Source organism: Mastigoproctus giganteus, chromosome 10, assembly GCF_048544385.1.
Source record: "Mastigoproctus giganteus isolate SK-2022 chromosome 10, ASM4854438v1, whole genome shotgun sequence".
NCBI classification, from domain to species: Eukaryota; Metazoa; Arthropoda; class Arachnida; order Uropygi; family Thelyphonidae; genus Mastigoproctus; species Mastigoproctus giganteus.
Window position 1 is genome coordinate 52,841,268 of NC_143584.1, and position 24,830 is coordinate 52,866,097.

At 37.4% G+C, this 24,830-nt stretch overlaps 1 protein-coding gene across 2 annotated transcripts in view; it reads left to right on the forward strand.

The window, feature by feature from the left end:
- The window catches only part of LOC150079033 (twitchin-like), a 2,795,346-nt gene that overhangs the window by 1,758,475 nt on the left and 1,012,041 nt on the right, over positions 1–24,830 (forward strand). For both annotated transcript variants that reach the window (XM_090382361.1, XM_090382360.1), the window contains one exon: positions 16,455–16,584. In XM_090382361.1, coding sequence (XP_090238487.1) covers positions 16,455–16,584 — 130 coding nt within the window. The remainder of the gene's footprint in view (positions 1–16,454; positions 16,585–24,830) is intronic.

Below are 24,830 nucleotides of genomic sequence, written 5' to 3' on the forward strand. Positions count from 1 at the left end.
TTTTCAGTAATTTATATTTCATAACTAAATTTTTGATGTACCAGCGATATAGTACTTTGAACGTAAATAACAATTTTATTTCTTTAAATCTTTTTTAAGAGCTGTTTAAAATTATTCTTAAGCAGGAAGTACAGTATACTAATTCATAATTTATTCACTAATTATGAAACATAGATGACAGCCTGATTCCATACAGTATTTAGCAAGTGGGCCATCCAGAAGTTCTGGGTGGACTCAGATATCAAATGACTACATGTATTGACTCTAAAAAAAATAAGGCAGAAGACTGGTTTTTCCTACGAAAAAAGTTCTCTCTCTTATAAAGTTAATACTTGGAGTTAGCCAGCTGTTCAAAACATGCAATGAGCACACCCTTTTCACAGTTTAGAGCCTGTGGACTTGCCAGCCATTCACATTACCTCCCCTGCTATACAGTGATCCCCAACCTTTTGTGCCTATAGGCACCTTTGAGAGTTTATGTGAAAGTGCAGAGAAGAATCCAAATAGAATAAACCATAAAGTATAACAGAAAACATTAACATCAAGATATGGTAGTACAGCCCGTATTCTCACAAGCTTACTAGTAACATCTGATAAGCAGTATTCATCACTAGCTGTGTAGTACATGCTTCCTGATACTGGTATCCCACCCAGAAGTAAACTACCTCTTGCAAACACTGATATGCCTTAGCACATTGATGTACCTTGCGAGTTTATGATCTTATGTATATATTCCGTACTCATATTATGGTCTATCATGACTTCTTCCCACGGGCACGTGGAAAAAAAACCCTTGGTGTGAGGACCATGCTTCCTACAAGCACCGTGTTGAGGAACACTAAAACTTAAAGGGACTAGTTCAGCAAAAGTAAGATCACCCAAAAACATCAGCTATTTTTGGTGCAATCCCAAGCTAAAACAAATCATCAGATGCTCCTATTGTTGGAAAGAGCAGGTGCATTTAATTTTTGATGACTGACGTGTGGCATAAAACTTAATAGGTGAAACCTAAAAGACCACATAGGAGATGGCTTCAAAAATAATTCTGTAACCATTCTGGATTGGACCCACATTAATATAACATTTTTCACTTAGAATCAGCCCTGAAGTTATGACATGAAGTCGTGACACCCTATGTATACATTTATACATTGGCCAGTTAAAATGACTACCTGCCTAATAGTGGGTGTCATCTTCTTGCTACCAGTACTGCCACTACCACAGCATGGACTGTATAAGACCTCTGAAAAAGCATGAGATATTTCATCAGGATTACATCCCCCTTGTTCTACAATACTCCATTGTGGAGGATCCAAACATTACATCTATCCATCCACATAATCACAGCTGTTCTTTTGATTCATATCTGGTGAATTCGGCAGACACTTAGAAGTCCTTTTATGTTTGGCAAACCGCTCTTGAAGAACAATACCAGTAAACTGCTAGGATACATTATCCTGCTGGAACACACCTATGCCATCCATGAAGTCAGTCACTGCAAAAGAGTGTACCTGGTCAGCTACAAAGCATAGGAAGTTTTTACCATTCAAAATGTTGTCTAGGAGAATGAAGGTGCCCAGAGATTCCCAGAAAAACATCCCCCATACCAAAACACTGTTACCACTCCTGTTTTTGTTGGACCAGGATATTGGAGTGATTCCTCTTCAGTTTGTCACTGTACCTTCCATCTACTGTCTACATGGTATGCAGAAAATGCAATTTATCAGAAAAGGCAACTTTTTTTCCTATTTTCAATGGTCCAGATGCAAAATTTAGGTGTCATGATTGGTGGCCGTAAACATGGGTACCTTGAATGAGTACTCCAGAGGGCTCATTTGCTCATGATCTTGGAAACATTGCTGACCATCCTCTGATTAAAGTCCATGGTCAGCCATTCCTCTGGTTAAAGTCCATGGTCAGCCATTCCACTGTTTTCTGTCTATTGCCTTGCACAAAGCGGGAACAACCTTTGTTTATGATGACCATTGATAAGATGCCCATACCATTGGCCTGGCGATTGCTACTCTGTCCACTATCCATCTACTCCTGGAGCACCTTAACTACAACACAGCATTCCGCAAACAGCCAAAAGATTCACAATTTCTGTAATACTGCCATCCTTCACTTGTGACCTGCTAATCATCCGATTTTCAAAGTTTATCAGATCATATCCCTTGCCCGCATTTACCTGTTCTCACTGTGACACATGTGCCACTAGCCTTTGACTAAAATTTCTAAAACAATTGGGGGGGGGGCTCATAATGGTTTGACTGGACAGTGCAGATATATTATACAGTAGGACCTTGTTAAACAAAGTTCAAGGGACCTAAAGTTGTGAGTTTTATAATAATGAGATATACCAAAAATGTAAAAATCCAAAATTATATAAAAACTTGACCACTTTCAATAGTACTTATCTATTAATATTAACTTAAGCTTTGTCTAACAGTAATAATAATAATATTTGTTTAGATTTTTTTATTTATTTATTTGTACAAATACTGAATTCTATTGGAAATATTGCCACTGAGAAATTGTTAGAACTGCCACAGCACCCTTAGCTTTTATCTGTTTTTAAGCTATCAATAGAGATGTGTAGTTTTTGCATGTTTTCCAGAGTATAAGCTCATGTAACTATTGGATGTTGGGATTTGGAAAGAGCATTTTCTCCCAAAGAGCACAAAAAATAGTCATGAAAAAATAAAATGTATAGTTGATAAAATATATAATTAGTATCACAGAAACCAGTAAAAACAGAATCATTATTAATGATGGTTATAATCACATTTTAAAATTAATGATAATAATCACATTATTAAGTTTGAAATGTCTTGAAGCCATTAATTGTTGTGCTTGATGCAATACTGTCCCAAGAAATAACAACATTATGAATGGATTTTAAGACATTCCATTTTGGCTGCAAATTGTTCCCGACTGTTTTTCAAATTAAATCCCTTATCAAGCAGCCTTTATCATGTTTTCTTCAAGCCTTGATCCAGTTGATGAATAGAACTGGTGATATCAGAAAGTAATTTCTTCTGCTTAAATATTCAATTTCAATTTCGACGATTCAATTTCAATTCAATTTCGACGAGGCTACTAGAGATGGTCGTGTTCCCAGCCGCTAAGTGGATTTTTCTTATTTATTGATTTGAAATTATTGTTTTTCTAAAACTTTTGATTTAAATTTAGTAGTATAACATTATTTTGTGATTTTCTGATTAACTTGGTGTATTTATTCTTTACTCGGCCTTGTAATTGCATAAAAGTATCGGTAAAGGTTTCCACGTGTTTCAACTCCGATACCGTTCGTAATTTTCCCGCCATTGTGATACGATAGTATCACAATGTATGCCGTACTAGATAGCGTTAGTTAAACTTCGTTAGCAGTTAAATTGTACGTTTAAATAAATACATATAACGACTTAGATTACAAACATAATATAATTAATTATATTTAACATAATTAATAACATAACATAATTAATTATAATTAATAAATTAATAGAATCATGACTCAGACCAGAGCAGCAAAGCAAAAGGCTCAAGCTAATGGAAGCGCTGTGGCTCAGAGCAAAACTGAGGGGGGCAGTTGTCCTCTGACTCACAGCCTTATAAAATGCACTGTTTGCTTGATGTTTGCAGAGCAATCGGGTACGGGACATGATACTGCCAAGGGGGATGTCTTTGTGTGTGCGCGATGCAAGGAGTGTATCGATATCAGGCAACAACTTGGCGTTCTTGTGGGCCTATATGAGAGCTTGAAGGACAGGGTGGATGCCCTCGAAGAAACTAAATTGAGGGGCCCATCAAGCTCTCAGCTGCCCACATCAACGCCAGAGCTTGCACTTGGGCATCGCATGACACAGAGACAACCCCCAAGGCAGAATGCGCTGGTCCCGAAGGAACTAGTAGTTGTTGGTGACTCTATTGTCAGGGAAACGGGGAACATGCTTTGTAAAAAAGATAGGTGGAACAGGACCAGGGTATGTCTGCCAGGGGCAAAGGTTGATGACGTTGTAGAGCGAATATCATCTTTTAAGGGCACAAAAGGTGATATAGTTGTACACGTTGGCACTAATAATATTAAGAGTAGGAGACCGGCAGAATTACTTAACAAGTACAGGTCAATGTTGAACAAAAGCCGAGAATTAGGGTTGAATTTGAAAGTGTCTGCAATTCTGCCCAGACACGATAGGAGGGAGTATATGATGAGAGCCTTGTCAATCAATTCGGCCCTGGAAAGATTGTGCAAGGCTCAAGGGGTAGAATTTTTTTCAGCCTGGACTGTACTTGTTAACAGGAGAGATTGCTTCTACAGGGATGGGATACACTTAAATAGAAAGGGTGCAAGAATATTTGCTTGGGTCGGAAAACTGCTAGCTTGGGGGGAGACAAAGACCAATAGATTGACAGTAGCCACTGGCAGAGGTGAAAGAGATTCTTGCACTGCTTCTATTAGAATGAGCAGAAGCCTGAAAAACAAGATGCATGGTATTTCAGAGACTGCTGGGAGCCATTGCGGTACAAGTAAACACATGGGTTGTGTTAGGGTAGCTAAGAATAGAAACAGGTGCAGGTATACTTGCGTGTACACCAATGCTAGGAGTTTAGTAAATAAATTTGATGAATTTGAGGTATTGCTCAAAACATCAAAGGCAGATATTGTTGGGATATCAGAGACGTGGGGTCACACAGATATAAGGGATGCAGAACTGCAAGTTGGGGAGTACAACGTCTACAGAAAGGATAGACAGGATAGGAAGGGGGGAGGGGTTGTGCTATTAGTTAAGAAACACATAAAAACCAAGGAAGTGAAGCCAGTCGACATCGCCGGACAGTGCAGTGTTGAGTCAGTTTGGTGTGACATAAGCATTGGGAGATCAAAATTGAGAGTAGGAGTGTGCTATAGGCCTAATGACTCTGATGAGTATAATAAGGAACTGTACAGGGAAATAGAGTGGGCCAGTAAATCAGAGAGTCTTATAATGGGAGATTTTAATTTCCCAGATATTGACTGGAATTTGGGGGCTGGTTACTCACACACTAGCAGGGCTTTTGTGGATTTATTGGATGATTGTTTTCTACATCAGCATGTTCGGGAGGCAACTAGAGGGAGTAATACTCATGAAGAATCAGCAGTGATTCTTCATGCATTAAGAATCTGCAGATAAATGAACCACTAGGTGGCAGTGATCACAGTGTGCTAAAGTGGGATTCACTGAAAGAGGTAACTACTTAGGGGTAAAGGGAAGGGTTATTGCTTCCGTAAAGGCGACTACGATGGACTGAGACAGTATTTAAATTCTATACAGTGGGACCAACTGATGATGTTACCAACAGCAAATTCAAAATGGGAAGCATTCAAAGAACTTATCTTGGAAGCTACTAGGCTTTACATACCAACTAAGAAATATTGTTCAAGGTTTAGGCCAAAATGGATGTCAGATGAACTAATGAGGCATATGGCAGAGAAGAAAAATGCATGGGATACTTACAAATTAACACATGACACAGAAGCCTATGATAGATACAAGTTGATATGCAACCAGGTTACAAAGGAGGTTAGGCAAGCGAAGGCAGATTACGAGAAATCCTTGGCAAGGGATGCAAAGAAAAACAGCAAAGAGTTCTTTACTTATGTAAACTCTAGAAGGAAGGGGATGAATCAGATTGGTCCACTTGATATTGATGGGTCAACTGTTGATGATCCTGCTCAGGTAGCTAACAAACTAAATGAATATTTTGCATCGACATTCACACATGAGGAGTTATTCAGCAAGGGGAATGCCAGAGGTGTATTCAACTCTAGCAGTAAGCTACAGAATCTTGAAATAACTGGGAGTAAAGTGGAGGAGAAACTGTTGAAGATAAACACAAGAAAGGCACCCTGGGTGGATGGGATCTATCCAGTTATATTAAAGGAGGCAGCAAAGGAGGTAAGCAAACCGTTAGCCATAATTATGAGAGCTTCCTTGGACTCAGGGGAGGTACCATAGACTGGAAATGTGCAAATGTGACCCCAATTCACAAAGGAGGATCAAAGGCTGACACAAGTAATTATAGACCTGTGAGCTTAACTTCTGTTCCAGGAAAATTAATGGAGGCACTGGTTAAAGAAGCACTGCAGGATTATTTAGACAAGACTTCAGTTATAGCTCAGACACAGCATGGTTTTGTTAAGGGGAAGTCTTGCCTGACCAATTTGATTGGATACTATGATGCAGTCACAAAAGAACTGGATGCAGGGAATAACTTTGATATTATATACTTGGATCTTAGAAAGGCTTTTGATACTGTTGCACATGGAAGACTGCTACACAAATTGGAGCAGTGTGACATTGGAGGCAAATTGCTGCTATGGATAAAGGGGTGGTTGAGGGGGAGAAGACAGAGAGTGGTAATCAATGGACACTGCTCATCGTGGACTAATGTTATTAGTGGAGTCCCTCAGGGCTCAGTGTTGGGTCCATTATTGTTTTCTGTATTTATAAATGATATTGATGATGGTATATCAAGCTTATGTCCAAGTTTGCAGATGATACAAAGGTTGGCAGGGTTGTCAAGGACACTACTGACACTATGCTGCTGCAACAGGATCTGGAAAGGTTGAGCAGATGGGCTGAGAGGTGGCAAATGAAGTTTAACATTGACAAATGTAAAGTACTACACATGGGAAACAGCAACCCCAGAGCAACGTATCAACTCTGTGGTACTACACTGACAGTGGTAGAGAATGAAAGGGACTTGGGGGTGATTGTGCAGGCAGATATGAAGTTCTCTGAGCAGTGCAGACAGGCTGCAAGAGTAGCTCATGGAGTATTGTCAATGATATACAGGAATTTTTCCAGCAGGGCTAAGGAGGTGATTATTCCATTGTATAAGGCAATGGTCAGGCCACACCTAGAGTACTGTATACAGGTCTGGAGGCCTCATTTCAAGAAGGATGTAGAGCTGCTGGAACGAGTACAGAGAAGGGCAACAAGATTAGTGAATGGAACAAAGGGGTGCTCTTACGAAGAAAGGCTTAAGTTTTGCAAATTACAGTGTCTGGAGACTAGGCACCAGCGAGGTGATCTGATAGAGGTGTATAAAGCCTTGAATGGTTTAAGCATGCTCAATGCTGATGGGATTCTTCCTCTAGCTCGGAAAAATCACCTGAGAGGGCATAAATTCAAATTGAGGAAAGACAGATGTAGGATAGACGTGCGGAAATTTGCCTTTAGCCAGCGGGTGGTTGGTTGGTGGAACAGACTGCCATCCCTTGTGGTGGAGGTTGATAGCCTAAATAAGTTTAAGGCTCAGCTGGACAGGTATTTTGAACGAACAGAGGGGTGAAGTGGAAGTGGGTTTTTTTTTTTTTTTTTTTTTGGCTGATGCTGCATAAGCTTGCTTTCTTGCATCAAATGCCTCTACTAATGCTAATGCTAATGCTAATATTTCAACACAGTATTGAGACAGTTACACAATGTTCACAGATTGTACAATGATCTGCAATTTTTTAAATGTTCCTTTTTTCTGAAACCGTTCTTCCACTTTCAATAATCAAGGTTCTAAAATGACTTCAAATCAACCAATTCTACTGGCCTCATAATCGCATGGAAGTTAAGTACTGTACTTTAAAACATCTTGACTTGGAAACATCAAATCACAAGCAGGGGCAGCATTACTGTTTTAGCACACTTTGCAGCATGTCAAAATAGTAATGCTTTCTTCACTTAATTTTCCATTGTTGCTGCAGCAGTTTCTTTTAGGAATAAATTAAATTTTAATTCCTTAGGATACTCAGCTTTGTACTAACCAAACAAAATAACATGATTTATTTCTCATGGAATGACATCAGATTCTGTAGTATGTATTTACTGAATTTTCTAATAAACAAATAAATTATCTAGAAAAGCTTGTCCTTTAGTAGGGGAACAATATGTGCATTTTATAAATGAGAACTTTGCCTAAACCAATTTGTGTAAAATAAGTGTGTATTTTTTATTTATTGCTCCCCTTGATATCGATGGTTCTACTGTTGATGATCCTGCTCAAGCAGCTAACAAACTAAATGAATATTTCGATCTACATTCACACACGCACGCACAAACACACACTCAAACACACACACACACACCCCTCCCTGTATATTACTTATTTTTATGGCGCCTTCGTAGCCAGGTGGGCAGGAGCAGCAGTGCGTAGCACATGATTAGACTGGGATTCGATCCCGTGACCACCAAATACGGAGGATGCGGAAAGGTCAGGGAATGACCACCGCATTAGCATTAGCATTAGTAGAGGCATTTGATGCAAGAAAGCAAGCTTATGCAGCATCAGCCAAAAAAAAAAAAAAAAAAAACAGTTCCACTTCACCCCTCTGTTCGTTCAAAATACCTGTCCAGCTGAGCCTTAAATTTATTTAGGCTATCAACCTCCACCACAAGGGATGGAAGTCTGTTCCACCAACCAACCACCCGCTGGCTAAAGGCAAATTTCCGCACGTCTATCCTACATCTGTCTTTCCTCAATTTGAATTTATGCCCTCTCAGGTGATTTTTCCGAGCTATAGGAAGAATCCCATCAGCATTGAGCATGCTTAAACCATTCAAGGCTTTATACACCTCTATCAGATCACCTCGCTGGTGCCTAGTCTCCAGACACTGTAATTTGCAAAACTTAAGCCTTTCTTCGTAAGAGCACCCCTTTGTTCCATTCACTAATCTTGTTGCCCTTCTCTGTACTCGTTCCAGCAGCTCTACATCCTTCTTGAAATGAGGCCTCCAGACCTGTATACAGTACTCTAGGTGTGGCCTGACCATTGCCTTATACAATGGAATAATCACCTCCTTAGCCCTGCTGGAAAAATTCCTGTATATCATTGACAATACTCCATGAGCTACTCTTGCAGCCTGTCTGCACTGCTCAGAGAACTTCATATCTGCCTGCACAATCACCCCCAAGTCCCTTTCATTCTCTACCACTGTCAGTGTAGTACCACAGAGTTGATACGTTGCTCTGGGGTTGCTGTTTCCCATGTGTAGTACTTTACATTTGTCAATGTTAAACTTCATTTGCCACCTCTCAGCCCATCTGCTCAACCTTTCCAGATCCTGTTGCAGCAGCATAGTGTCAGTAGTGTCCTTGACAACCCTGCCAACCTTTGTATTGTCTGCAGACTTGGACATTAAGCCCGATATACCATCATCAATATCATTTATAAATACAGAAAACAATAATGGACCCAACACTGAGCCCTGAGGGACTCCACTAATAACATCAGTCCACGATGAGCAGTGTCCATTGATTACCACTCTCTGTCTTCTCCCCCTCAACCACCCCTTTATCCATAGCAGCAATTTGCCTCCAATGTCACACTGCTCCAATTTGTGTAGCAGTCTTCCATGTGCAACAGTATCAAAAGCCTTTCTAAGATCCAAGTATATAATATCAAAGTTATTCCCTGCATCCAGTTCTTTTGTGACTGCATCATAGTATCCAATCAAATTGGTCAGGCAAGACTTCCCCTTAACAAAACCATGCTGTGTCTGAGCTATAATTGAAGTCTTGTCTAAATGATCCTGCAGTGCTTCTTTAACCAGTGCCTCCATTAATTTTCCTGGAACAGAAGTTAAGTTCACAGGTCTATAATTACTTGTGTCAGCCTTTGATCCTCCTTTGTGAATTGGGGTCACATTTGCACATTTCCAGTCTATGGGTACCTCCCCTGAGTCCAAGGAAGCTCTCATAATTATGGCTAAAGGTTTGCTTACTTCCTTTGCTGCCTCCTTTAATATAACTGGATAGATCCCATCCACCCCGTGTGCCTTTCTTGTGTTTATCTTCAACAGTTTCTCCTCCACTTTACTCCCAGTTATTTCAAGATTCTGTAGCTTACTGCTAGAGTTGAATACACCTCTGGCAGTCCCCTTGCTGAATAACTCCTCATGTGTGAATGTCGATGCAAAATATTCATTTAGTTTGTTAGCTACCTGAGCAGGATCATCAACAGTTGACCCATCAATATCAAGTGGACCAATCTGATTCATCCCCTTCCTTCTAGAGTTTACATAAGTAAAGAACTCTTTGCTGTTTTTCTTTGCATCCCTTGCCAAGGATTTCTCGTAATCTGCCTTCGCCTGCCTAACCTCCTTTGTAACCTGGTTGCATATCAACTTGTATCTATCATAGGCTTCTGTGTTATGTGTTAATTTGTAAGTATCCCATGCATTTTTCTTCTCTGCCATATGCCTCATTAGTTCATCTGACATCCATTTTGGCCTAAACCTTGAACAATATTTCTTAGTTGGTATGTAAAGCCTAGTAGCTTCCAAGATAAGTTCTTTGAATGCTTCCCATTTTGAATTTGCTGTTGGTAACATCATCAGTTGGTCCCACTGTATAGAATTTAAATACTGTCTCAGTCCATCGTAGTCGCCTTTACGGAAGCAATAACCCTTCCCTTTACCCCTAATGGTAGTTACCTCTTTGAGTAAATCCCACTTCAGCACACTGTGATCACTGCCACCTAGTGGTTCATTTATCTGCAGATTCTTAATGCATGAAGAATCACTGCTGATAATCAAATCAAGAGTATTACTCCCTCTAATTGCCTCCCGAACATGCTGATGTAGAAAACAATCATCCAATAAATTCACAAAAGCCCTGCTAGTGTGTGAGTAACCAGCCCCCAAAATCCAGTCAATATCTGGGAAATTAAAATCTCCCATTATAAGACTCTCTGATTTACTGGCCCACTCTATTTCCCTGTACAGTTCCTTATTATACTCATCAGAGTCATTAGGCCTATAGCACACTCCTACTCTCAATTTTGATCTCCCAATGCTTATGTCACACAAAACTGACTCAACACTGCACTGTCCAGCGATGTCGACTGGCTTCACTTCCTTGGTTTTTATGTGTTTCTTAACTAATAGCATAACACCTCCCCCCTTCCTATCCTGTCTATCCTTTCTGTAGACGTTGTACTCCCCAAATTGCAGTTCCGCATCCCTTATATCTGTGTGACACCACGTCTCTGATATCCCAACAATATCTGCCTTCGATGTTTTGAGCAATACCTCAAATTCATCAAATTTATTTACTAAACTCCTAGCATTGGTGTACTTGCACCTGTTTCTATTCTTAGCTACCCTAACACAACCCATGTGTTTACTTGTGCCGCAATGGCTCCCAGCAGTCTCTGAAATACCATGCATCTTGTTTTTCAGGCTTCTGCTCATTCTAATAGAAGCAGAGCAAGAATCTCTTTCTCCTCTGCCAGTGGCTACTGTCAATCTATTGGTCTTTGTCTCCCCCCAAGCTAGCAGTTTTCCGACCCACCTAACACTGCCTCGATAGCATCAGCAAATATTCTTGCACCCTTTCTATTTAAGTGTATCCCATCCCTGTAGAAGCAATCTCTCCTGTTAACAAGTACAGTCCAGGCTGAAAAAAATTCTACCCCTTGAGCCTTGCACAATCTTTCCAGGGCCGAATTGATCGACAAGGCTGTCATCATATACTCCCTCCTATCGTGTCTGGGCAGAATTGCAGACACTTTCAAATTCAACCCTAATTCTCGGCTTTTGTTCAACAGTGACCTGTACTTGTTAAGTAATTCTACCGGTCTCCTACTCTTAATATTATTAGTGTCAACGTGTACAACTATATCACCTTTTGTGTCCTTAAAACTCCGGCATAACCCCGGAGCAATATGGCCTTAGTTGCTAATGCTCCTAAAAACCAAATAACAAACAAACTTGTTTTTATTTTCAAATTTATACAACTGTAAATGCCACAAAATTACAAAGACCTCTGAATTTTTAAATTTTACAAATGAATGAATTTTTTAAATACATTATTTTATTGGGTTTAAAGAGTGTAGATACTTACACTCTTTAAACAAAATAAAATAATTTATTCATCAGCCATATATCACAGAGATATTGATCAGTTGTAAACTGTATTAAAACCCAAGTAAATGCATTTCCCAAAAGAGACCTGTTACATATAAGAATAGTTTTGAACTTAGTGACCAGCTTCTCAATAGTTTTTAAATGGCTAAATTTTTCATCTTCATCATCTAACTCTGTTATTGAATAATCAGTGCATTCCAAAATATTCCAACAACTGATCTGTATTGTTGTTTCTCTTGAAGTTTTTTTTTTGTTAAATTTTCTAGTAAAAAGTGTTCCTTTATGTTCCTTTTATTAAAATCTTCTTCATACCTAATATTTTGAAGTTACTTCAATTATATGCAATTTTTATTCCTTTGCATATTCCAATAACTCTGATTTTTTTTGTACTACCTTTTGATAATTGTGCTTTGTATGTTCACATAGGCAAACATAAAAAACACAATTTAAATTACTTTTTCAATGATAATACTGAACAAGATATAACAGCCCATCAGCATCCAGAACAGTACAGTACAGTTGTAATTGAAAATAAGGAATTATCATTCTGTGTTGATAGCTGATACAAACATTTAGCCTACATGAGATGAATCGCTTGGATGCTTACAACTGATTAATTTGAGGTTTTGGTCAAAACATCAAAGGCAGATATTGTTGGGATATCAGAGACGCAGTGTCACATAGATATAAGAAACACAGAAATTGAATTTGGGGAGTGCAATGTGTACAGAAAGCATAGACAGATAGGAAGGGAGGAGGGGTTATGCTATTAGTTAAGAAACACATAAAATCCAAGGAAGTACAGCCAGTTGACATGGCTGGACAGTGCAGTACCGAGTCAGTTTTGTGTGAAATAAGCACTGGGAAAGCAAAATTGAGAGTAGGAGTGTGTTATAGGCCTAATGACTCTGATGAATTTTAATTTCCCAGATATTGACTGGAATTTGTGGGTTGGTCACTCACACACTAGCACGGCTTTTGTGGATTTATTCGATGATTGCTTTCTATAGCAGCATGTTCAGGAGGCAACTAGAGGGAGTAATACTCTCAATCTGATTATCAGTAGTGATTCTTCATGCATTAAGAATCTGCAGATTAAGGAACCACTAGGTGGCAGTGATCACAGTGTGCTGAAGTGGGATTTACTCATAAGGGAACTACCGTCAGGGGTAAAGGGAAGGGTTTTTGCTTTCATAAAGGTGACTACGGTGGTCTGAGACAGTATTTAAATACTGTACGGTGGGATCAACTGATGATGTTACCAACACCAAATTCAAAATGGGAAGCATTCAAAAAATTAATCTTGGAAACTACTAGGCTTTTCATACCAACTAAGAAATATTGTTCAAGGTTTAGTCCTAAATAGATGTCAGATGAACCAATGAGAAATGTGGCAGAGAAGAAAAATACATGGGATACATATAAATTAACAGGTGACACGGAAGCCTATGGTAGAAGCTGATCTGTCATCAAGTCACAAAGGGGGTTAGACAGGCAAAGGCAGATTACGAGAAATCTTTGGCAAAGGATGCAAAGAAAAACAGCAAAGAGTTCTATGCTTATGTAAACTCTACAAGGAAATGGATGAATCAGATTGCTCCCCTTCATATATCGATGATTCTACTATTGATGATCCTGCTCAGGCAGCAAATAAACTAAATGAATATTTTGATCTACATTCACACATGAGGAGTTATTCAGGGATGGGAATGCCAGCGGTGAATTAAACTCTGGCAGTGAGCTAGATGGTTTTGTAATGTTTGTTTGTTATTTGGTTTTAAGGAGCATTAGCAACTAAGGCCATATTGCTCCGGGGATATGCGGTGGTCATTCCCTGACCTTTCCGCATCCTCCGTATTTGGTGTTCACGGGCTCGAACCCCGGTCTAATCAAGAAGTGTGTGCTACGCACTGCTGCTCCTGCGCACCTGGCTACGGAGGCGCCAATTTTGTAATAACTGAGAGCAAAGTGGAGGAGAAATTGTTGAAGATAAACTTAAGAAAGGCACCTGGGGTGGATGGGATCTATCCACTTATATTAAAGGATGCAGCAAAGGAAGTAAGCAAACCCTTAGCCATAATTTTGACTTCCTTGGACTCACTGGAGGTACACATGGACTGGAGATGTGCAAATGTGACTCCAATTCACAAAGGAGGATCAAAGGGCCACAAAAGTAATTACAGACCTGTTAGCTTCTGTTCCAGGGAAATTAATGGAGGCTGGTTAAAGAAGCATTGCAGGATCATCTAGACAAGACTTCGGTTATAGCTCGGACACAGCATGGGTTTGTTAAGGGGAAGTCATGTCTGGCTAATTTGATAGAATAATATGATGTGGTCAAAAAGGAACTGGATGCAAAGAATAATTTTGATATCAGGCTTTTGATACTGTTGCACATGGAAGACTGCTGACAGTTTGGAGCAGTGTGGCATTGGAGGCAAATTGCTGCTATGGATAAAGGGATTGTTGAGTGGTAATCAATGGACACTGCTCTTCATGGACTAATGTTATTAGTGGAGTCCCCAGTGCTCAGTGTTGGGTAAATCGTTGTTTTCTGTATTTATTTATGATATTGATGATGGTATATCAGGCATAATGTCCAAGTTTGCAGACGATACAAAGGTTGGCAGGGTTGTTGTTAATGACACTAATGACAGTATGCTGCTGCAGCAGGATCTAGAAAAATTGAGCAGATGGGCAGAGAGGTGGCAACTGAAGTTTAACATTGACAAATGTAAAGTACTGCATATGGGAAGCAGTAACCCCAGAGTAATGTATCAACTATGTGGTACTAAACTTACAGTGGTAGACTTGAATAAAACAATGGTCAGGTCACACATGAAAAGGATCTGGGGGTAATTGTGCAGGCAGATATGAAGTTTTCTGTGCAGTGCAGACGGTCTGCAAGAGTAGCTCATAGTGTCTTGTCAATGATATACAGGAATTTTTCTAGCAGGGATAAGGAGGTGATTTTCCCCTTGAATAAAACAATGGTCAGGTCACATCTTGAGTACTGTATACAGATCTGGAAGCCTCATTTTAAGAAGGATGTAGAGTTACTGGAACGAATACAGAGAAGGGCAACAAGATTAGTGAATAGAACAAAGGGTTGCTCTTATGAAGAAAGGCTTAAGTTTTGCAAATTACAGTGTCTGGAACTTGGCACCTGCAAGTAAATCTGATTGAGGTGTATAAAGCCTTGAATGGTTTGAGCATGCTTAATGCTGATGCGATTCTTCATGCTCAATGCTGATGGGATTCTTCCTCTTGTTCAGAATAATCGCCTGAGAGGGCATAAATTCAAATTGAGGAAAGACAGTTGTACGATAGATGTGTGGAAGTTTGCCTTTATCCAGTGTGTGGCTGATTGCTGGAAAAAACTTCCATCTGTCGTAGAAGTTAATAGCTTAAATAGGTTCAAGGCAGAACTAGACAAGCATTTGGAGCAAGTGGAATGAGAAGGGTTGTTTTTTTTTTTTTTTTGGGTGATGCTATATTAGCTTGCTTTCTTGCATCATGTGCCTTTACTAATGCTAATGTTAATTCTAACTCATGTCTGTACATTTCCACCTAAATATATTCAGTATCTTTACTCTTATGCCTAATGTTGCAGATATTAAATTTTTCAATGTACATAGCTCCTTTTATTTTGATAAGATCTCTTTGATTTCCAGAAATCTTGAAATCATTTTTATTAAATGGATTTTTTACAATTGCAATTTTCAAAGGTAGAAAAAGTAATAAAATGTATAGAAGAAAAAAAAAAAAGAAAAAAGAACCAGAACATTGGAAATTGGAGAGTAAACCTTTATTTCTATAAAGTCGTTTTAATAAAAAAATATTTTTAAAAATCAGAATTATTGGAAATTATTATTATTATTATTATTATTTTTAGCCATATGGTGCAAGGAAGCCTGAGGCTTATGCCGCACCAGCCAAAAAAAAAATTTGAGTTACCCTGTGTGTGTGTGTGTGTGTGTGTGTGTGTGTGTGTGTGTGTGTGTGTGTGTGTGTGTGTGTGTGTGTGTGTGTGTGTGTGTGTGTGTGTGTGTGTGTGTGCACGTGTGTGTGTGAGAGAGAGAGAGAAGTAGAAGGAAATCACCAAGAAAGAGAAGAATGATGATATCCAGCTGAGGACCCTGGGTGTGCCAAGCCCATACTCACCAGATGTGAGCCCCTGGGGTTAATGAATGGATTTTACCAAAAGAAAAATAAAACCCAATTATATTTGAAAATTTTTGAAACAATTAATAGGAATGTTGTGGCAATACCAAAGATATTTGGGTAAGTTTAGTTGGACACTGGTTGTAAACATTTAAATTTATTTAAATTAAATGTCTGTGTCGTCTCTCAATAGAGTGGCAATCAGCTTAGGTTTTCAGTAACTTCTTAAGTTGCTCTTGAACTGTTATATGTTGTTATAGTTTATGTACTTTGATAGGCTTCCAAAGTGACACAGTGTATATGTATATGTCTATGCATTATAATATATATTATGAGAATTTCTGATGGCATATAAATAATCTTCTGTAATAATATTTTGATCTGCAGGGAATTCAGTATAATGATGATTCTGTGACTGATGGCCATCGATATGAATATAGAGTAGTTGCCCGAAATGCAGCTGGTCCTAGTGAACCCAGTGAAGCATCAAAACCTATTTCTGCTAAACCAATGAAAGGTAATTATAACCGAATTTCATATAAAATTTAACAGAAAAATGTAGTTTCTGAAAAGTAAACATATCTATTGTAGAAAGTATCAATCACCCTAAAATTATCCAATTTTGCTATGATAAATTATGTTTTCTTTGCTAGTTATTTTTAATTATTCAGTCAGTGATATGAAGGAAGAATGAACTTGGAACAGTTATCAAAATAATTATGCACTATTCTCATCTGCACAAATTTTTTTATCTTAAGTTTAATATAACCTGTAATATGTATATAGTGCATTTTTTATAAATTGCTAAATCTATATTTCTGTTAAGCTTAGCTAACTGAAACAACAGCAAGTATTTGATATGATCATTCTCATGACATGAGATTTACATCATGAATAAAACAGATTTGTGATATATATATATATATATATATATATATATATATATATATATATATATATATAAGAAACATATTAGTAATGCAGGGATCATCTATATGTTAAACAGCTCATTATAATTAAAATTGTGTATTCCATAATTCAATTTATAAAGTTATAGTTTAATGCCAAAGTAATGTTGATACCTTTGAACATAAAACATATGGTACAGTGAAACTTCCCTTTAACGGACAGCCATGGGGAACGAAAATCTGTTCCTTTAGAGAGAAGTGTCCGCTAACAAGAAGTCTGAGGGAGAAAAAAAAAAAGAAAGAAAGAAAAATTATTAAACGTTTAATGTAAAATTAAATTAAAATATATAGATTTTGAACAATATTTTTGTAAATAATAAACAATTACATACACAAGAGATAAAGAAAAATCGTTAAACGTTTAATGTAAAATTAAATTATATACAGATTTTGCACAATATTTTTGTAAATAATATACAGATTCTGCACAATATTTTTGTAAATAATATACAGATTTTGCACAATATTTTTGTAAATAATATACAGATTTTGCACAATATTTTTGTAAATAATATACATACAATTGTGCTATGCATATTATGACTTTATCTTAAGAAAAATACATACAGTAATCACTTATTTTCTTCTGCACCTTCTTCCGGCTGATAATTTTGTTTTCAACATTTGTTTGAAGTGAAAAAACCATCGAAAGTCCTTCAGTATCTTCTTCAGCGGCAAAAAAACATTTTTAAACGATTGATTTGTATGAGCGCTTCTTCTATTTTCATCGGTGGTTCGTTGTTAATATGTTCTTCAACAGAATGACCTCCTTCCATTTCTTCATCCTTATGAGGAACTTCTTGAAAAATATCGATGATAATGTCGTTGATATCTAGAGCACCATCTTCTGTAGTCAGGTTCGAGTCTATATCTTTGTAGCCAGGGTCACTTGCAGCAGAAGTATCGTACATTATCAACAGATATTGATGTTCTTGTTCTTCTTGGTGCTCCACATTGCTGTTCACAACTTCAATTTTTGTGTTTGAGAAGCCAGACTTTACAAAACAGTTCACGACAGTTTGTTTTCTAATTGCGTTTACTGAAGAGAAAATCCATTGAATCGCATCTAGGATGCTGAGTTTCTTTGCAAGGTCACTCGCACATGTTACATCGTTCATGTTTGCAATGAGATGTCTTAAAACACGTTTTCTGTAGTGAAGTTTAAAATTTTTTATTATCCCTTGATTCAAGGGCTGACACTCTGCAGATGTGTTTGGTGGCAGAAAAACGATTTGAATGTTGGACAATTCAATGTGTGGGTGAGATGCAGCATTATCCATGAAAAGAATAATTTTTCTGTTTTGACGAATCATGTTTTGGTTAAAGTGACTTATCCATTCGCTCATGATATCTCATGTCATCCACGCTTTTTTATTAGTCTTCCAGTCAACATTCAAAAGATTCAACTTTATGCCCTTGAAACAACGAGGATTTTGTGGTTTTCCTATAACAAGAGGTTGTTCAAAGTCTCCCAGCATATTTGTACACAATAGTACAGTCAAGCGTTCCTTAGAAATTTTTCCGCCCTGGCACTTTTCGTTTTTTAGACTCATTGTTTTTTCAGGAAGAGCTTTAAAAACAACCCTGTTTCGTCACAGTTGTAAATATCTTTAGCTTCAAAATCACGACATAAATCTTCCAATTTGACGGTCCACTCTGTTACAACCCCAGTATCAACAGATCCACCTTCACCACTTACAGTTTTCCAAGAAATTTTATGCCGAGTTTTGAACTTGTCTAGCCATCCCACAGAAGCTTTGAACTCATTTACTCCCATAGATTTTGCAACCTCCAAAGCCTTTTTCCTAATAATAGGCCCATTGATGGGAATTTTTTTAGCACATGCGCGACAAAACCACTCATACGTAACATTGTCAATTTGAAGTCCAACAGTTTTCGGGAATGATTTTTGAACCTGATTTACGTGTTGCCAAAATTGTTTGAGCAGTTAATTTTTTTTCTTTAGGATGTCGCTTACTTGCATCTTCCTGATTTTGAATTTTGCAGCGAGATTGCGAACACTATTTTTTTGCCGATCATATGCATTAATGAGTTCGACTTTATCTTTTAAAGTTAAATGTTTACGCGAAGACATTGTGCACTTTACACACGACACTGAACAAAACTGAAAACTGAAACTCAAAAGACGAAAGGCCGACAAAATCCCCCCCTGCACACACCGAATCCATCAGAAGTTTTACACGTGCCTTAAAATTCTTGAAAAAGGGTTTAGAACCGCGATGTAAACCTTGATAAAATTCAGAGAATCGGAAATAGAAAATAAACACACGATTGAGGCAATACGTGGAAGAAACGTTCCTAGAAAAAGGGCTGTGAGCTCGCCCGCTGTCCGTTATGGGGAGATCAAATTAAGTGCTAATCTAAACGAAACAGTGCAGATTGCCTGTCCACGTCCGTTACAGAGAATGTCCGCTAGACAGAAGCTGAAAACATGTTAAAACCAATAGAGGAGAGTTGGGGAATTTGAAAATGTTTCAATGTATATGGTGAGATTCACTGTATGTGGTGAGATTCTAATAGGCTCTGCCTGTAATAAATAAGCAGAGCCTTTTTATAACAGGCTGAATATTAGAGGTCATTACAAATCATTCATGCAGCTGTTGTTGCCGACCGGGCTAGCCAGGTGGGTAAAGTGCCTGCCTGGCAAATCAAAGGTCGTGGTTCGAATCCTGCCTCGGGCTTGGATCAGAGTAAACTGCAAAAACTTTGGGAGGTGCATTATGGCCACAGAAGCCGATGTGCTAACAACAACAACAATGCAGCTGTTTAAGTGAACATTGGAGCGAAGCCAAAAGTTAATGTAACTCATTACATGGATATATTTGATTTGAATAATGGTAGCAAAACCAAAAACTAAAACTGCATATTTTAACACAATTAATACCTTTTTAAAACAAGGTTAATGAGGTACAAACTAGCCATTCAACAGTGAAGAAAGTTAATATTTCTACGTACAGAAAATATTTGCTTTAGTCAAGGCTTAATAAAAGAGGCACTCACCTCAATGATCCTTTATAGTTACATGAATTGTGAAAAGGGAAAGGAAGTCCCTAATTAAAAAACTAAAATTAGAAGTTAAGAATCGTAAACTAAAAATTGCAAATTAAAGAATAAAGCCCAGAGGAGAGGAGAGGAGAGAGAGAGAGAGAGAGAGAGAGAGAGAGAGAGAGAGAGAGAGAGAGAGAGAGGTGCACCACATCATCCTCTAGTTGTCAATTATAATATAAAAGTTATAAGCGCCTCCGTAGCCAGGTGGGAAGGAGCAGCAGTGCGTAGCACACGCTTCTTGATTAGACAGGGGTTTGAGCCCATCACCACCAAATACGGAGGATACAGAAAGGTCAGGGAATGACCACCGCATATTCACGGAGCAATATGGCCTTAGTTGCTAAGGCTCCTAAAAAAAAAAAAAAAAACAGTCATAAAAGTTAGGGTATATTAAAATGGGGGATAATGCCAATAGTTGTGAATGATGGACTTTCGTTGTGATCATCTTCAGTTGGCACTAGAGTAAGATAAGGAACAGAGAGAGATGCTGTAAATCTTAAGTACCCAAAATGTTTTGCTGAACATGTGGTATTTTAGCTCGTGCGAGATTCCAAATGGGGAAAGAGGAAACTTGAAGTTTGGTGTTTAAGATGTCGAAGTTGGTGTTAAGATGGAACCATTCTATTATAAGGGTTTCGTATTGAAGGAGCTTATAGCTTGAATTTAATTGAATAATAGTAATTGCCACATTGACTGAGGGATTATGGTTGTATGAATATGCATGCTGAGAGAGCCGTATTTCCTTGATGTATTCAAAAGCTATTAACGTGATAGTACGTGCATGTATTTGCAGTGGTGGATAATCCAAATTTGTTGGTGGCAATGTAACATGCATTGCAATCGTACTGGCATTTGATTAAAAAAAAATTTGATTATGTTATTAATATCCTTTGTGTCATATACGTGGGTTTCTTTGTATTTGCTAAAGGGGATCCTAATTCGTTATAAGTGGAAAAAATTAAGGAAATATCTGTATTATTGAAGGTTTGACGTAACTGTCTAGCGATATGACAATGGTAAGAGAGGACAATGCGAATATTTGAAATGTTAGATTTTTTTATAACAGAATTGTTAGAATTATTAACCTTATCATTGACTGTTGAAATAGTTTGTTGAATTAGTTTGATAGGGTATTTTCTGGCTGTAAATTTTTCTGTAAGATATTTTAGCTCAATAGCCAAATCATCCTGTGAATGGCAGTATTTTAAAGCATAAAAAACTTGGTTATAGAGAAAAGATTTTTTTATACTAAGGGGGTGATGTGAATGAAAGTGTAGATATTTACCTGTATTTGTTTTTAACTGTGGATTTGTGTACCTAGCCTATTATTTAGCTTATATATGGATAGGTTGAGAAAATTAATTGTATTATTTGTTTCTACTAGAAGGTGTATTTTAATCTGGGATGAATTGAATTAAACTTGGTAAAGAGATTGTTAAATGTAATTTTGTCTCCAATTATTAGAACATCGTCATCATAACAGATGTGAAGTTTAATGAAGGGTTTGATGCTCTATGGTTCCGAGACCCATGGGGAGTCCGAAAATTTGTTCGTACACCTGATCTTGAAAATAGAAATGTCTAGCTCTGATTAATACAGTGATGAGTTCTAAAATGCTATCAGTGTTAAGTGATGTGTGACTGGTTAAGGTATTATCCAAAATTAGAAGATCACGTAAGGCTTGTAAAGTGTAATCTAGGTCAACATTGGTGTATAGGGACACCACATCGAAGGAAGCTAACAAATCATTTCCAGAGATCATAACGGAGTTAATCCGTTTTAAAGCTTGGCATGTATTATAAACTCGAAATTTAGAAGTTTTCTTGAGGTGGGAGATGATCTTTACCAGGAAGGATAATAAATTTGCAAAAGTAGATTTGCTGTAGGAAATAATCAGCATAAAGGCTGATCAGGTTTGTGAAGTTTGATGATACCAAACATATTGAGCAAGATATTACAGATATTTATCTGTTGTAAAGCATATAAGTTTATTCCATGGTTTGTTCTAAGCCTTCTAAGTAGGGTATCTAACTTATTTTTTAACTCTGAATTGGTATAATTATTATCAATTTTATAGGTTTGGGTGTCGGAGAAAATTTGTTGTATTTTATTTACGTAAACCTGTTTATCTAGAATAACAATAGTGTTGCCCTTATCAGTTTTTTGAATAATGATGTTAGGGTTATTTTTTAACTTACATATATTAATTTGTTGTTTGGTTATGTTGGACCAGAATTTAAGGTGAGAATTTATGATAGCATTAGTTTTGTGAAAAATGCGATTTTTATCTGGGTGGTTCCCAAGTTTGGTCTGTAATTCTATAATGCAGTCTTTAATGGGATATTGTTTACTTTTAACTGTGAAATTGAAACCATACTCAAGGCCAGAAAGTAAAATGATATGTTAGCTTCCTTTGACATGTTGTCCCTACACCAATATTGACCTAGATTACACTTTACAAGTTTTACATGATCTTCTAATTTTGGATAATATCTTAACCAACTGCACATCACTTAACATTGATAGCATTTTAGAACTCGTCACTGTATTAATCAGAGCTAGACATTTCTATTTTCAAAATCAGGTGTATGAACAAATTTTCGGACTCCCCATGGGTCTCGGAACCATAGAGCATCAAACTCTTCAACCATTCCCAGGAGGTATTAAACTTTATATCCGTTATGCTTTATTTTTTAATTTACAATTTTTAGTTTACGATTCTTAACTTCTGATTTTAGTTTTTTAATTAGAGACTTCCCTTCCCTTTTCACAATTCATGTAACTATAATGGATCATTGAGGTGATTGCCGCTTTTATTAAGCCTTGACTAAAGCACATATTTTCTGTCATAATTCTCGGTATTTTAAGCCCTCTTTATTTTAAATTACGGGTATTTCTTCTTACCTAATGAAGAAAAGTTTAATGTTTATTTTACCTCTTTGCTGTGTAAATCAAGGAAAGAATTTACTTTCCATGATTTACATAACATATATGTTTTTAATTCTACAAAGCTTTTTTTTTTTGTTTGTTTGTTTGTTTTTGTTGTAGAATTTCTTTGTGCTTTTGTGCTCTTATAATTTCTGGTCTTTAAATGATGGCCTTTTAAGAACAGACTGGTACTGCAGTTAGTACTCAGCCTTTTTCCTTTTAAAATAGTTTCCATTGAACGAAGTGGATCGATGCGGGTTGGCAGATAGACCGTATTTAGCAATCAGGGGTTTGAACCCCAGTCTACTCAAGGAGCATGTGCTACTGCACTCTGACACCTGACCACTCGGCTATGGAGGCCTCTTCACTATGGTAAAAGCAGATAAAGTAATTATTCGAACTATCAATGCTATTGCTGATTTGAAAAATTCTGAAGGAAATTATGAAGCTAAAATTGAGAGCATGTTGAAGTGGAAAGAATTTGAAGAATCAAAATTGAAAGAAGAACACATTTCAAAAATTACCTCGAGAAAATTTCCATATAACAAACGGATTATGAGAGACAACTCTGTATGCATTGTTCTCACCTCTGGCTTTTAGGCAATTTAGGTAATTAGAAAGCACGAATGAAGGGTGAAAGGGATTACTGTTTCACAATATTAATGGTGTCCCTAAAACCTATGCAGTCACATACCGAGAAGTCGCGCTAATCAGTATACTTTTCATAGCCAGTCAGAGGATTAAGAAGATTCCCAACACGGATAATAGTGTATGGTCAACCTGTGTTGTGGTTCCTCTTTACTCCAACAAGAAGTCATATGTTTTTCGGAGAAGTGAGTGATTCATGCCTTCCAGTAAATTTCTCCTGTCTATGTTTACATGGTCATGACAGCTGAATATCCATGTGATTCATTTTATTCACAATATTCAAAGAACTAGTGACAGTGGCAACATAGAGGGGAGGGGGGATTGAGGCAACTATGATATTATATAAACTTTACGAAGATGAAATGTTGGCAGATTTTTAAATCACTGTGTAGAAAATGTTCTAAAATATAATGGCATACAGGTAATAGTTAAAAAAAAATAAAAAAATTGTATACATTATATCACCAATCTCCAAAAAACCAGCACAAATTAAGGATGTTGAGCCCAATGAGCAGCTTGTAGCTTGCAGATGGCAATTGCAGGTTAAGGGAATTATCCTGCATTGTGCAAACATTTTGAATCAGAAGTTAAATGTTCTGGATTATTAAATCGACTTTTAAATATGTAATTTCTTAACCATTTAGCACTAATGATTGACATCCTGCTCGAGCTCTCTTACCTTTTAGGAGTTTTACAAATTCACTATGGTAAAGGTAAAAAAGGTATACTGCAGCCATTATCAATCCACAGCAGGATGGAAACCTCCTCAACAATTCATGTTGAGGGAAATGGAACATAATCTGCCACGCTGGTCTAGTGCGGGTTGGCAGATAGACCAATCAGGGGGTTTGAACCCCAGTCTACTCAAGGAGCATGTGCTACTGCACTCCCACACATGACCACTCGGCTATGGAGGCCTCTTCACTGTGGTAAAAGCAGATAAAGTAATTATTCGAACTATCAATGCTATTGCTAATTTGAAAAATTCTGAAGGAAATTATGAAGCTAAAATTGAGAGCATGTTGAAGTGGAAAGAATTTGAAGAATCAAAATTGAAAGTAAGAACACATTTCAAAAATTACCTCGTGACAAGTTATTAAATAAATTGTTTTATCCTTAAAGGATAAGTTATTAATGCGATGGGAGGATT